The sequence below is a fragment of the Numida meleagris genome, chromosome 5, assembly GCF_002078875.1.
Source record: "Numida meleagris isolate 19003 breed g44 Domestic line chromosome 5, NumMel1.0, whole genome shotgun sequence".
Classification (NCBI taxonomy): domain Eukaryota; kingdom Metazoa; phylum Chordata; class Aves; order Galliformes; family Numididae; genus Numida; species Numida meleagris.
In genome coordinates, this window is record NC_034413.1 from 7,343,544 (window position 1) to 7,359,804 (window position 16,261).

A 16,261-nucleotide genomic window follows, 5' to 3' on the forward strand; every position below is an offset into this window, starting at 1 on the left:
TGCAAGAGTCTATAATCAGCATCTGCAAATTAGAATTTAATGAAGACCAAGACCGTTTGTTTTGCCATGGAGTTACAGTATTCTCAAGTCTATTACTATCATTATTATAACATTGTTCTGTCTTTGCGCTTTTGGAAAACTGACTATTTTGACTCTACTAACCAAATACAGCAGAACCTTAAAAACTCTAACTTCAGTTCATCTCCCTTCTTTAGTAACTGGATGTCATACCTAAGGTCTGTAATATTAGTTTTACAATTTTACCAGTATTTTGTTCCAACCCATGGACAACACTTCATAGAATAAAGCTAAACATGATATTCTTTTTCTTTATTTGAAAGCAATAAACACTTTTCATTGTCTCTTTCAAAAGATTAAATATGTTTCCTCATAAGATAGACAGCAATATTTCACCTGTATCTAGGAATATTTATACAATACTGACTGCTGACATTAGTGGCCAAATAAAGCCATTATGTGAAATTGTTTTTAACTCTAGTGAACCTGTTTAATTTGATTCAAACAGGTATACTTCTGAGTAGAAAAGATTACATCATTATATTTAATAGGATTAACGTTCATTAAGGTACTCACGGGAGCATGTTGCAGTTTGCCATTCTAGACACTGTCCATATGGGAAGGAGATTATATAGGCGTTCGAATCAACACATCGTTTTGTACTGCTGCACCACATACATTCCATACCATTACTCGTACAGTTGGAACACGTTGTTCTCAGGGAGCATGGCTTTTTGCAGGGTCTTGCATTCTGGTTGGGACTAACTAGAAAGAACAAAAAAACCTGTGACTTTGAACAAAAGTTCAATGTCTCAGCTAAAATACCAGATTCATATATTATATTGTCAGCATACAATGTAGCTATCCACAGAAAATATTATTGACAATGAAAAAATAAGCATTAAAAGGAAATGAAAAGAGTTTTGTGTGCTTAACTGCACAGCTATGAAGAGATAAGTGGGACAATTAGAGAATGAGAAAATTAATTTGAAGTATAATATGTAAAAGCTAAGGGTCTGGCATCATCTTTTGCTTAACCAGGAGTTGTAATTCGCATTAGCAGGTGAAGGGTAAAAACAAGAATTGACTGTAAGAAACTATTAGATAGCAAGGTTAAAATAAACTAACTTTAAAAAAAGAAATTGTATGCACTTCATGTTGCAATCCAGACAGTAAGTAACTCCTATAACAGCTCTAACGGTACACTTTGGTGTTCTGAAAGCCATAGAGACCCAAAGTACCCCTAGAGAAAAATTTGCAATATGAAGTAGGTATTGAAAGTACCAGAATCCAGCTTCTAACCACACAGAGTATTTAGGCTCTGGTGCAGGACTGCTTATGACATCCCTGAGCATTTGTGACTCTAGACATTAACACTGGTTACCACCTTATCCACTGGGACTGTAAAGAAGGGGTATGCACTGAAAAAGCTTCCCAGCTTTCCAAGCCCTTTGAGTAGACAGTAATGGGTCATCTTACTAAAGGATGTCAGTCAACCTCTTTTTCACTTTCTGAAAGTACTGAGAACTGACCAGTGACTGTCTGTTGTGAATTTTTTAGACTCAAACAAACCTAACAGGGAGAACAAAGCATTTGGGTTTTGTCAGTCTTTTCAATCATTAAAATGTTCAATGATGTTAGTGAGGTTAAAAAGAAGAGTTGCTTTTAGCAGCACCAGTTTTGTTGAACACTGCCACAGACTCTTAACACCACTGCTACTGTTGACACTGACTAGTAATGATTCAGAGCCAGCTTATAAGACTTTTGGTGTTATGTAGACTAATCTATGTACTCTACTTCACAAATAAATATTTGCTGCTTTAGGAATATTATTCATTTCCTCAATTAAAGCTCTGCATTTTTCAAAAAATAAGTAAAATTTTGAGTTATAATTGCTTAATCCAAATTGTCCAATAATCCATTTTAGCCAAGTGAAAATCCAGACAGCTTGCTAATCATTACAGTAACAATAACTGAGTAGAAGAGATGGCTTACCGACAGGTTTTTCACAGACAAGACCATCTGCCATTGCAGTGCATGGATTCGCTTTCAGACCAGCCACTTCTGCTCTTTCTAGATACGCACAGAAGCCAGAGTCATTTGGCTCTCCAGGAAGCCATTGCAGAGTTGTGTTTGTAAAAGGAGACATGTCATCCCATCCCCAGTAGGAGATGTTGATCTTGCGTAAGCCTACCCAAGGTGAAATTTTCTATGAAGAAGAATGAAACAAATCAGAGATAATCAGTTAAACACTCATTAATACAATTTGATAAAGATTTATAAGCCTAGCTGAATACTCGTAATGAAATTGTATTTTGTCCAGTGGCTACTGTTAGTAACTGCCAGGTCAACACGGATGATAAAACTAAGGAGTTGGTACTTCATAGAAATCAAAGGAAAAAACAGGATAAATATACCATCCCCTAAAATTTGTACTGCTGATATTGATCAACATCTACTGGCAGATCAGAGACAGATGAAAGGGATACATCCATTATTCCAATACCAGTAAGTACACATTGAATATACCTTTATTATTGATTTCTATGCTGGAAACAATCATGATAAGCATTAGTTCTCAAAAAATATTTAAGATGGATCAGTAAAATTACATCACATAAATTCTGTTCACTATCATTTCATCTTATTTATACAATTAACTAGAGAAAAGGAGGAACAAAGGCCTTTGTCTGCTCCAAGATAAATCTACAGTGTTCTTGCTCCTATCACTTCAAAATCTCAAGACACTGAAAGCAAACACTTTTCCTCATGTAGCCTCTGTCCACAGGTGGTTTTCATTAACCTCAGTTTAAATATAGGGATGAGAGCTAGAGAGTTATAAAGAGACCATGGGCTGCGACACATATGTGGTGGTTAGTGAGCACCACAGAGCCAAACACAACCATCTGCACCAGACAAAGGGCAGATGTTGTTAGCTCCAAAGAAATTATGTTGATCTGCACGTGAATTCAGTTCTCAACTGATGTAATTTACAGACCAAAGTAGGTAAAACACTACAATATATCTAAAGGTAAACTGCTTGGGTTTCAGATCTAAGTGTTATTTCACAAATGAATCAGGAGTCGCTGCCATCGTGTCTCAGATCTTTCATCTCACATCTTTCTTTAGCCACTCAGGTTTAATCTTTCAGATATCTTAAACCTATACCTGATCAGAGCATTCTTCACCTCTTTCCTCTGCCTCATTAGCAGCATCTGAAACACGAAGGGTCATTAATTTTCCTTCAGAAAAATCAGTAGGAATATGATTAGTATTCCTCACCTTCCCAAAGTATGTACCCTGTGTCCTCTCCCTCTTCTTCCCTACCGGTTTGAAACATGATCAAATAAAAACTGGTAAGCATCTAATAGACTTGCAGATGCAAGAACAGACTTAAACTAGAAAATGAGTAAGAAATGCTCTGTTCCATAAGGAATGATGCACGCTTGGAGACTCTCAAAGAGCATCAGGAAATTTCAGCAAAAAATTCCATCCACTGCTCTCCTGTCTCACTTCTCTATTGATTTCATAACTTCATTGATTCCCCAGCTGACCAACTTTTCAAGTGTCTAAGAGCTCCCAGGTTCTAGGTACTAGAAAGAGTGTGATGCAAGCCACTGTGCATCCGGAAGGTGACAGAAGAGAAGTCTTGCATGTTATTTGTTATTTGGTTGCTCTAGATGTATGTGGTCCATATGCATCAAAAAACTGTAGATACTTATGCATGGCTTTAGATATTCCACTCCAGAATGCACCCAGGCTTGTACAGAATATATCAGGGGTTTAGGCATTAGACAGACTATATTGCTGACAAACAGACCTAAATCAACCTTAAATGCCTACTTTGGGGCTGAGAAATTCTAGCAAAGAGAACACATTCAACACATTACTGAAATTTTGATTGCATTGCCAAGTAATTTGCCCCTAGCATCAGTTTAAAGAAAACAGAGATCCTAGTCCAGCTATGGTGAAAAGCGTGTCAGGCCAATAATGAAAACTGAGAGGGAGCAGTGACATTTGGAGGGAAACTCTTCTATTTGAGTAAGAGTGTCTCAGAACCCTTAAAACGATGACAAAGTCACAGGAAGGATCAGGAAGGCCAGAGCAGCCATAGGAGATAAAAGCAATATCCCTGAAAACATGAAAGACTTAAACAAAAGTAATGCGTATCATACAGCTGTTGCCTTCATTCCTAAGAGCAGCAGTATCTGGACAACTTACAGCCATTGTGCCAGATATCTCAAATTCCATATGTACCATCTTTGGTTGTTGTGTAAAACATTTAAATACAGACCTGGCACTGATTAGCATGCTATCAAACACACACCATAGAAGCTACCCACTTGCAGGCTCACTTACGTGGCTTTGGGCATGTAGTTAGGATGATGGCTGAGAAGCAGGCCAGCAAAATGCTCCAAGGACATACTTAAAGCATATATTGAATTATGTGGCATTAATTCTTCGATGTGGTGGGCAACAGTCAAAAACTGCTGGTGATAGCAGAGTTAATGTGCTGATAACACCAAGCAAAAATGACTGCTCCTATGTAGTTAAAGCCAACAGAAAAATGCAAACAGTGTATAAAAAATTCAGGAATTTTCACCATCACCCATAGCTATAACCAGTGTGCTGTGATAAACCAGTTTCAAGTTAATTGTCATGTTTGTTTAATAATGTATTTTTCAATCAACTTAAAGAAATGATCTTAATTGGAAAAAAATAACATTTAAAATAAGTGGTTTATATTTTTATACATTTACTATGAAATGCTTATTTGAGGTCCTCACTTCCTTAATACATGAGCTTTATTATCTGGAAAAGCTGTTTTGCACCAACTAACCATTTGCTCTGACTCATAATCTTAATTTTGAATCTTCTAACTAAGATTCACAACTGCATCTAAGGAAGGAACTTCCACTTATGTCTCTAAATTTTTTAATTTTAAATGCCGCTATAGAATCATATAATCTATGATTATCTTCTTAAGCAAAAACTTGTCATTACTTTGGACATTAGCACTGAACATTTTTCTTCTCTTGTAAAATCGTGAAGAGCTAAAAGCTGTATTTCATCTACATCATGACGCATCCACAAACACTCAACAAAACAAAAAGCAACAAAAAGCTTTGTGATGATGTAAAACAGATCATTACTCTTTATAGGATTTCAAAATTATTTCAATTATTGATTTCTATTTGAAATTGAGAAGTTGATTTGAAAAAGAATACTCTGAAATGTATCAGTGGATAATTTTTTAAAAACGGGGCTCCAGAATATATCTATGAAAACCCTGGTTATATATTATATACTATTCATTTTAAAACCACATCATCAACAACTAAGCTTTTTCAAATAGCATTACAGCAGTCTAGGTAAGTTGCCAGAGAAGAGAAAGGAAGAAAGGAAGGGAGGAAAAATACTAAGAAATTATCAAAGTATAGCTTAGTAGAATTTTACAGTGAAGCAAAAAGCAATGCAATATACAGCAGGTGGTAAAGACTGGCTTGCGAAATCTTGTAATGGGCCATACTAACCTTGCACTGGGGAATGCAATCAGATATATCTCAAGAATTTGAGAGTTATAATCCATAACCTTATCCCATTACATGATCAAAACCTTGGAACCATTCTCTAAAAATGTTTTTCTCCTTATCTATTTCTTTCTAGGCAAGTTTTTAAAACCTGCATCCAGTCTTAACAAGCCATACTCTTATGCTTGTAATACAAACTGTGAAGGATTATCCATTTTTATACAGCAATCATTCATAAGAATGATAAGAACTTGCCAAAACCCCTTTTAAGTGAAAAATCAACCTTTGTGCTAAGTTAGAAAAGATTTGGGAGTTATTAAACTCAGAGAAAAATTGCTGGACAGGGATTTATTTTCATCTAACAAGAGCAAGATTGCAATCATATGACACAGTCCTATGGAATATTTCAGGTCACTTTATACTCACATCTACAGTCCTACTCAGCTGACTACAAGACAAGCTTTTAGCAATTACATCAACTTATTAAAAGCTGATCACTACTAGCTTCAAAAACGTGCTCTTTTTCTAAACAGTGAAAATTTTAATTTTCTTCTCAGTTGTAATTACGGAACTACGTTAGAAAGTAAGATTGTGTACCATTAACTACAGAGCTGATACTTCATATTAATTCCACTGTTTACTCAGAAGATTTAAGACAGACTAAGTTGCTTTGAGATATACAGCGAACACGATCATTTATTTATCGCAACATTTTTCAGACTCTACTGCTGCCTCAGCACGAACTAAACGAAGGTTGAATAATTTGCAGATGAGTAAAATGAGCAAGTCTACCTTTACTGAATAGCCAATTAGTCCTGAGGCTTATACTTACCGTGTTTCATAATCATGGATATTGCTGAGCAACCATGCATTTCTTTCAAAAAAAATTATCACCAAATTCATCTGCATCTTTATTTAAAATCCTTTCATTTTGGATATTAAGTTGTCCTGCAGGTTCTCAGTACAATTGTGATTTTTCTTTTTGTCTAACAGTGTCACAATATCTTAAGGCCAAACTTCAAAGAACTTTTCAAGAACCATTTAAACTCCTTGCCCTCATAAAAGCATATAATGGAACCTTGAAAATACTGTTGCCCCTTAACACTCACATTCCTGCATCATTCACAGTTTTGAGGAGAGCTTGCCGTTGGCTTTCTTCTTTTCTGCATCATTATCAGTGAAAAACTGCTTACTGAGAATAAGTGCTATAAGACACGAAATCATCTTTTTCAGTAACTACCTCATTGCTGGGCTTTTGTTATGAAAGTATGCGTTTGTTCTATGATAGGTACCTACACATTTTATTTTTGTTACTATGTACCCAGAGAGTTCAGGTTCTCTTCCCAAGCCATCCAAAGCGAGTTCAGCTGCCATCTTCCCGAAGACAGGAGATCAGCTCATTGAGAGGTGAACTAATGGACAGTTAATGTAACAATACAGAGGTTGAATGCTGAAAGAAATTATTACATCTCCACAAGCACAATGGTGACATGGGACTGCTAGGAAGTGTAAAAAGAGACCAACTCAGAAAAAACAAGTAGATGTCAGCTTCACTACAGGCAAACAAAACCAAACCTTAAAAACATGCAGTCCTCTGAGAATACCTGGAGCTAACAAGGAATAACGCTGCCATCTAAAGCTCACTAATTAACCACCACCTGCACTCACGTGTGATTTATAAAGAATGCCTAGCCCTGGAAACAGCGCAGTAAAGGAAAAGTTGCAAACAGTTAATATAATGAAATGCGTCATTTAAAACCATTCTCATTTTTGTTTTTGCTTACTACAACAAAACTAAATCTTGTCAGAATTTATTGCATAACTGCAAGAAATTTTTTATTTCTAGTTAAATCCCATGGTGGTAGGTAAACTCTCAAGAGAACTAATTGTGCTTTTAAATGAGTACGCTCATTTAAAATATATACATATTAGGATATCAGAAACAATTAATTAACCTCATACTGCCGTTGTTTTTTTATCTTATTTCACAGAAATACATGAATCTCTTATAATATTTTGCTTACTGGGTCAATAAAGCACGATATAAAAAAAATGTCAAGCACTATTTTGTTTTACTGTGGGACTCTGTTATCTATCCATTGTGTTTACTTTGGCATTCTCTCAATGAATTCCATTTATTTTCAATGAAAAATACAAATTAGACAAATTCAATTGCTGGTCATTATTTTAGAATATAGTTGCAAATTCAGCAGTGTTTTGATTTCACACCACAAAGATCTGCACATCACCACTTTTTATTTAATATCAAATGAACTTTATCCTTTAAAAGGAGGCAATTATGTATTTTGAGTTTAGTATTAGAATTAAGAGAAAGTATCGATACAGAACGAGCTTTCGACAGATGTAGAGCCAAGGGCAATCTCCTCCGAGTCTCTCCAAAACATGGATGTTTTGTATTACTCTAAAAACTTGATGAAAAAATGATGCTAGATTTGTCCCAGAAGAAGAACTTTGTGTTAGAAAGCAATCTACAAAGCCCCACATTGTTTCTATGTAAAATAAAGAATTTATAAGTCCTTGCTATGGTTTTAGCAGTTCTTTAAAACACACAACAGTTGCGAAATTTTCCTTCTTTTCTCAGTACAAGAATATCAAATAAAGTAAAGATAAAAGTAGATTCATATTCTTATTTTCAAATGTCACTCTGACCCATTCCCTAATCCTGAAAGCTTTTGTTCCACACAGGAGAAAGGTTTTAAAGCCTCTGACATTAACCCCCACCAGTCACACTCCACTTTCAGGTTAAGGCACAGTGTTCACCTCCCAGCTGCTCTGACTACACATCTGTGAACTCCACACCACCATCTGTCACAGAAACAAGCCATCTGAAATGAAATCTCGCACCTTAAATCATCATGATTGCAGTTTGAGAGGAAGAGGCAGACAAAAGAAAATCAAGCAAAATTTCAGAGAGCCTCTGTCAAACCCGATAACACATTTAGACTCCCTCACAGAGAATAAATGCAATTGGACAGATACAAATGTATTTTTTCCTTTAAATGCAACTGAAAAACAGCATAAATCGTGGCAGCATTCCATTAGAGATTTGGATAACTAACTGACTGTTTAACTTGAGATATACCCCTAAAGTGCACACATTTGTCTACAATTGTATAAACTGTATATGAAGTATCTAAAATTTATATCACCTCATCAGCTCACAACATATTTAAATAAAGATACAGACAGCAGGATGTCACCTTGCAGAAGTTCTATGTTCTGAAACAAAAAACAAAACACACAACAACAACAAATCTGCCTTCCAAACACAAAGAGCTATTTCTCATCTACACTTCAAGACAGTCAGGTAGTATCAGTCATGCCAGAAGTCCAGCACACACTGTTAGATTTGAAGACCTGATACACAGCATTTTAATACACCACGGAAAAAAAAGGCACAATATGTAACTAGATGAATCACTGCCTTTTGTGATTTTGTTATTGTGGTTTCAATTACACCTTTAACATTATCTCACATGCATGAGTGGGCCGACAGAACATTTTTGAAGGTTTCAGTAAGTACAATGTCAGGAGAGATCTTCTGACAGAATAATTACTTCTCCCTTTCCTTCATTAGCAAATAACTGAAAATATTTGCGTTACAAGGAAAAAAAAGCTTTCCATCCAAGCTCTCCATTTATTGAAAGGAACTGAAATATATAACCTATGGTTGTATCTCCTTCCCTGAGGTATGTATGCACTTTTAACCAATTCCTTCCACCACCCTTATCAAACTGACAGTTTACTTCTGACTCATTCCAGCATTGCCTTGCAGGGCATTCCCACATGCTTCATGCACTAGCACAGCGCGTCAGAGCTCCTCTGATCCCACATTCCGGACATACAGGAAGCTAGGGATTTCCAGCAGCAAAATACACTTCTTTAGTGCCTCCATGTCCCCAGCTGTTTGCAGCCCATGCGAAATGAAAGCATATGGAAACGTGTGCCCTTCAAATGACATGAGACTGCTGGAGACTTGGATGTTTTCACCAATATATGGTTGTGTCCATGATTGCTTTCTTTTGCACTGTCATAGGCAGCTACTGACTGCAATTCCGTGACCAGCATGTGAAAAGGTGCTGTAATTTGAAGATATAAAGGTGTTGAGCTTGAAAAGTCAATGAGCTATTCCCTAAACAGCTGATGTAGCCAATCACTGACACTACAGGTTCCCAGTACATCAGTTAATGAAAAACTGCGGTATTCTAAGCTACCTGTAAGCAAACAGATGAGGACAGTCCTCCCAGCGTTCCTCAACAGAACACGTTACAGCAATGTAATTCCAAGGCAGCTAAGGCCCAGACAGGGAAAAGAGACATATTCTGTCTCACACAGACAAGCTTTTAGTACCAGAAATGGGGAAAAAGCTCTTCGGAAGCACCATGAATTTTCACGTAAGGGATAACAACTACTAATTACAGAAGGTGATATAAGTCAAAGAAAGTTATTTTGTGTACATCATCCACACAAAGTATTTTCTTTATCTAAAGACTTCCAGCTGACATATATCTATTTCTAACAGAAATTAAATAGATCTACATTATACAGAAATATACATTGACAAACACAAAATGTATGCACGTGCACATATGCATACATATACACATACACATACTCTCATGTACACAGTAAATATGTATAGGAATCTGTGGGTGTACATTCAGAAGAACAGTAACATTAAATAAAAGAAAATCCCAAACAGCAGCTGGGAGAACATTCAAATAAAAAATAAAAAAAAAACCTGTCTAGGAATCCCAAAGGCTTTAAGAAGTTTTATTCACACCTATTCCACTCCTGTCTTCTCAACAGACATCACAGTCACGAGCAGTAACTCGTTACCAATCACTTCAGAGACAGCAGACAGATACAGTTCTGCCTTGGACATGTCACTCTCAGCCACAGACTGCCATTAGCATCACTTCCACGTAGGGGCTGAGGAATCCCCACATATCTACAACTTCAATGAGTATTACTCATGAAAACACAAAGAAAATTCTTTTTTTTTTTTTTTTCCTCAAGGGAGAGTGTTCATCAGCTAAAATTGCACGTATCAGGGCAAAGTCTGTTCCGCTACAAAATGAGCAGAACAGAAAAAAGGAAAAGTCATGCCATGCCAAGTCATTTCAGTTTTCTGTTGGAATAGCCAAGGTATTCACCACCCAAAAACAATCCTAAGAGAAGTTTTACTTATACTGATATGAAAGCCAAGAAATCTTTCTGTGTTACAGTAAAAATTATTTTTCCTTATCTTGATTCCTGCTGTCACAGTGCATTCAAAAGGACTAGAATTTCTCTAATCAGCCTTTCTTTCATCTCTTGAAAGTCATTTGTAAACAGCAACCTGAAGCAGTTAAATCAGGTAAGGAGAAGCACTTGGGAACTGCTGTGTCGTTAGGCTTAAGCACAAGTTTTCTTTAATATCCTACACATCACTGATACCAATCTTTAGCACCACACTACATTTCCTTCAAGTCCTTATGATGGCAGACACTTTCCTCTGTCTACTGTGGATAAAACCTTAAAATAGATTCCTCACAGAAAATTTAATTCACAGGAACATCAATTACAGTTACCGAAGTTACCTGAAGTGTGTACTTCTGTATTTCATCCAGAACAAATTCCACTTCTTTTGAGGTTGTTAATGAAGCAAGATTCCCACTTAAATTGTAGCAGTACAGTTTGGCATTGTCATAGCTTTCACGGCTAGAATTTATGCGGAGGCAGGCATCTCCAATATGACTCCATCCTTCCCCACATAGGTGAGCTAGTATAAGAAGTACATGGTTAAAGTTGACTTGAAAAACAATTGCAAATTCTAAGAAAATATGAATTTTAACTTCTTGAGACTGTAGTTCAAAATATAGGCCAAGATTCAGTTTCCATTTTCATGTCACATAAAATAAAACTAAATGAATATAGTAATACTATATCAAGCATTCTCATTAAAGAAATAGAGTATTATTTTGAAAATTAATGTACAGCTTACTGCAACATTTATAGGAGATATACTGACTTTCATTTCAACAATATTTTAATTCACTTTTTCCCTGTGTTCATATTTGAGCACAACTACACATTAAAGATCTGATGATGTATATAATTAATAGCACTTTAGTAAACAGTTTGCTTAATTGCTATCTAAATTTCAAAAACATGAAAGCGATCATTCTGGAATTAAGAGATCAAAACTGTATCCTAGTTTGCTTTGTCAAACACAAACAAAATAAGAAGAATTTCTAGTAACATCTTAGGAGGTATTTCCTTTTCAACATATTTCAGCATTACTCAGATGCAGATAACTATCAAATGATAAGTAAATAATTCAGAGCAATTATTGTAGTTAATCTTTACATAAATGTCATAATTGCAGCTTAAAACTGCATATAACACATGGAAAACAGTTAACAATTTCTGTAAGAAATGGTGCGCATTAACTTCAACTGGACATAAAGATCAAATGGGAAAGGCCCTGATATCTACCTGCACATATGTAGTTATGAATAAAATTACAGAATAAATATTACTCAGAATGTTAACATTCACCTGGTGAGAATATCTTATATTAGCATTTTAATATTCACAGCTTCCATTGTATTAATGACATTAGACAATCAAGAAACTAGATCTCGGGCCATAGCTGTGCAGCTAAATCAAAGTATAATTGAAGTATAATTTCAAAGGCAAAACTTCAGCCAGCAGAGGCAACAGTGTCAGTGAATGTGTAACAACAGAGCATGGCAGTACAGCAATTCAGCTCTGCACTCAGGGATCCCCACAGGCTAGAGCCCATTACCAGTCCGTGTGCCAGCAATCCGTGAGTTGTAATTACACGTATTCACATTGTACAGGCTCACTTAGAAGCGAAGAGCCAGCATGAATAAAACAAATATAGGGCTACTCATTAATCAAAGAATGGGTTACTTTGGAAGGGACCGTAAGTAGCACCCAGTCCCACCCCTGCCGTGGGCTGGGTGCACCCCACCAGATCAGTGCCCAGAACCCCACCCAACCTGACCCTGAGCACCCCCAGGGATGGGGCACCCACTGCACTATGGGCAGCACTGCCAGTGATTCACCGCCTCTGAGTAAAGAATGTCTTCCTAACACCTAACTTAAATCTCCTCACTTTTAGTTTACAGCCATTTTCCCTCATCCTGTCACTGTCAGACTGTGTAAGAAGTCGGTCCCCCTCCTGCGTATAAGCTCCCCTCAAGTACTGGAAGGACAAAATGAGGTCTCCCCAGAGCCTTCTCTTCTCCAATCTGAACAAGCCCAACTACCTCAACCTGTCTTCAGTAAGAGAGGTTCTCCAGCCCTTTGATCATCTTCATGGCCTTTCTCCAGACCCACTCCAAGAGCTCCACATCCTTACGCTGAGGGACCCAGGCCTGGACACAGTACTCCAGATGGGGCCTTACGAGGGCAGAATAGAGGGGAACAATCATCTCCCTCGCCCTGCTGCCACCCCTCTTCTGATGCAGCCCAGGACACAGTTGGCCTTCCTGGCTGCAAGAGCACAGAATAATGGAGGAGATTTCCTCAGTTTTGACAACTATAAAAAGCAGCACCCCTGCTGTGCAGCCCTTACCAGGTAAGGCCTGGCACTCCTGCTGCCGCTGGTCCCACTGGCAGTTCAGGTGCAGCGAGCAGCTCTTGCAGCTGGTCAGCTTATTGCAGATCTGTTCATTTCTCACATGACATTTGGTGTAGTTTTTAACAGACTAAAAAAACAAAACAGACACAATGACAACTTTTAAGTCAAACTGTTGACAAACCAGAAGACAGAACTGAAATACACAGCAGGTGGGCTCCTCTCAGAAAACCACAGCCATCTAAAGCCATCAGCTCTTTGCCTGGGTTCACCTGGCAGTTGGTGGAGGGCAAGAAAGGCATCCCTAGAGCACAAATCACACAAATCGCCCCACCTGTCCTACACAACTCAATTCAGATGTGTAAAACAGCACTTTGAAAATACCACTTCTCTGTACAGGACACAGAAAGAGTTTAAATATCTAAAACATTTTCCTTAGATAGTTCAGGGATATGCTCTCACTAAATCATTTCATTCCCAAGTTATCCTCAGGCTTAGCAAGTGAAGCAAAGAGATAAAAAATGAAGTAAGATGCAGGTATAAAATAACTACACCTCACTGACTGAAGATATGAGAACACCCTCTACATTGTCTTATCTAGATCAGGAGAAACAAAAAAAGGAACTATAGGTGGGCAAAAATCATTGTTATTTTATAGATTTAATTGTAGATCTGTATACAACATAGTTACTATAAAATTTACAATATGTACAGGAAAGCATTTTACCCATCAGTTACACAAAAGCAGGAATAACTTTGGTGCTTGAAGGTTTAAGAAAAGCAGTAGAGATGAAGGAGATATTTACCCAGTTTCTGGGTTTTTTCCTTCTGAAAACTGAAGTATTCCTTCCTAAATAAGGCATTTTGAATACAAATCTTTGTTTTTTCCTACGTACTACTTTAAATCTGAGATATAACGCTGATATTTTATAAACTGCCCAAGATTTTTGGCCCATTTATCAGTTTCTCTCTAAAGCTGTCTCAAATAACTTCCTTGCAGGATAATTTAAAGCAAATCCTAATTCAAGACAACAATGCACTCTCAGTACCACAGACTGCTTGATGTTGGAAGGGACTTCCAGAGGTCACCTGGACCAACTCCCAGCTGAAGCAGGGCCACATCCAGGTGGCTTTTGAAGATCTCCAAGAAGGAGACTCCACAGCCTCTTGGCAGCCTGTGCCAGTGCTCTACTACCCACAGAACACAAGTGTGCTTCCTGATTTGCATCCATTGCCTTCTGTTCTGTCACTGGGCACCACCAAAAACAGCCTGGCTCTTTGCAGCCTCTTTTCAGACAAGATCTACACTCAGGCTTCCCTTCTCCAGGGTAAATAAACAGTCCCACCTCCCTCAGCTTTTCCTCATGTGAGAGATGCTCCACTACCTTAAAATACACACTATGCAAGTTCACGTTGAAGTACATTTCTATAACAAACAAGTAAACAAAGCAGTTAGGAAAAAAAAGGTACCAAAAGTGAGATTAATTCATCAAAAAAAAAAAAGGAAAGATTCCGAAGTTATTATAGGCTTGTCAAACTGCAAAGTATAATTCATCTGAAAAAGAAAATCATTATGTTGAGATAGCTTACTTTGGTAAAATTAAGAGATAAACAACCCATGAACTAAAGTAACATCAAAATATATCCTAAAGACTACAGAACACACTCAGCCTTTCAGGTAACCAGAAGTTTTACGTAAATTCACTCATTTGTCAAATGTCAATTCACAGTTTTAAGCAGTCACATATATATTTAATGCAATAGGAATACATTTTGTCAGTTTATTTTAAATACAAATATTTTTCTAGATTTCAGTTATTTAACTATAAGTATCCATCCCATATGACAAATACAAGCATCAGCAAAATAATACTTAATAAATATTTTCTGTCCTTGACAGGAGATTCATATATGCTTATTAGCAAAAATAGATTACACTTAGATGGCATATGTGTGGTTCACATTACAGTTGTCTGTTTTTTTTTATTCATTCTGTCTCCTGCAAAAAGATAAAGTACATCTAAAGATGCAATAAGACAAGTTCCACACTTGTTGGTATATGGCATCAACCTACCATGGCCAGGGGCAAAACCAAAAACAAACAAAAAAAAAGAGGTACCTTTGGGTTTTTGTTTATTTAAGTCCTGAAATAATGCAATTGTTAAAATGAATTTTGTTTAGGAATTTTTTTTTTTTATGTCTTTATTGGACGAGTTTCCCATTGGTGAGCATAACATGGAAGATACCCTTTTTCTGGTCTATAAGAAGGTCTACAGTGAAGCACAGAGGAAGAAACATGGGAACTGTTCTAGGAGAAAGCATCTACACCACAGCATGAAACAGAGCCAAAGGCAATTCTGCAAAGTAATAGAACGTCTACCTAGACCAATAAATGCATACAGACAGTAAAGCATGCAAAACCTCTGGTACGAATCTGCATGTAGTTTCGCTCAGCCCTGATGCATATTCACAAAACTGCCTGAGAGATACTGAGAGAAAAAGCACCATCTGCTCATTTACAAGTCCTCAACTAATCCACTTTTAAAAGACGATATTGTCAAAATCCTTAAGCATTCAGACTGCTTTTTAAAATTATGTATTCCTTAGTAACATTATATACAGATTACTATTTTCCAACTAAACTAAGATATCTGTTACATTATTTTCTAATCACAAAGCTTGTTGTGTGCTGGTTATTTAATGTTTAAAATAAAATTCAAAGTATTAGTGATTCTTCCATAACAACGTTCTGTTGTAGTCCCTTATTCCCAGCACTTATTCCCCTTAAATCCAATGTAAACATTGCCTGAAAATTTCATTAGTTCAATGTAGATGTAAATCCAACAGGTAATTCATATTAATGCAATATTAAGGTCATAACTTAAGCTACCGAACCCAATAAAATTCAGAAATGTGACAGCCCATCTGTTACTGAAGTTCTGTATTTCTGTGGGATATTTACACTTGCACACTCAAGCATCATTACATTGTTACATATAGTTTCCTATTTACATCCAACTTACAGATTTTTCAGTACTGATCTTGATATGGTGGTATACAGAAGGACTTTTGAACTGCAGTAATTTTCTACATGTCCATT

The 16,261-nt window shown here is 36.8% G+C and overlaps 1 protein-coding gene across 5 annotated transcripts in view; it reads right to left on the bottom strand.

The window, feature by feature from the left end:
- The window catches only part of ATRNL1 (attractin like 1), a 432,638-nt gene that overhangs the window by 316,323 nt on the left and 100,054 nt on the right, over window positions 1–16,261 (bottom strand). For all 5 annotated transcript variants that reach the window (XR_002439678.1, XM_021399846.1, XM_021399844.1 and 2 more), the window contains exons 14-17: window positions 13,159–13,291; window positions 11,153–11,334; window positions 2,014–2,227; window positions 595–783 (exon numbers count right to left, since the gene is read on the bottom strand). Coding sequence is in view for 4 of the 5 variants with exons in the window: in XM_021399846.1 (XP_021255521.1) it covers window positions 595–783; window positions 2,014–2,227; window positions 11,153–11,334; window positions 13,159–13,291 (718 nt within the window). In the remaining variant the exon portion in view is untranslated. The remainder of the gene's footprint in view (window positions 1–594; window positions 784–2,013; window positions 2,228–11,152; window positions 11,335–13,158; window positions 13,292–16,261) is intronic.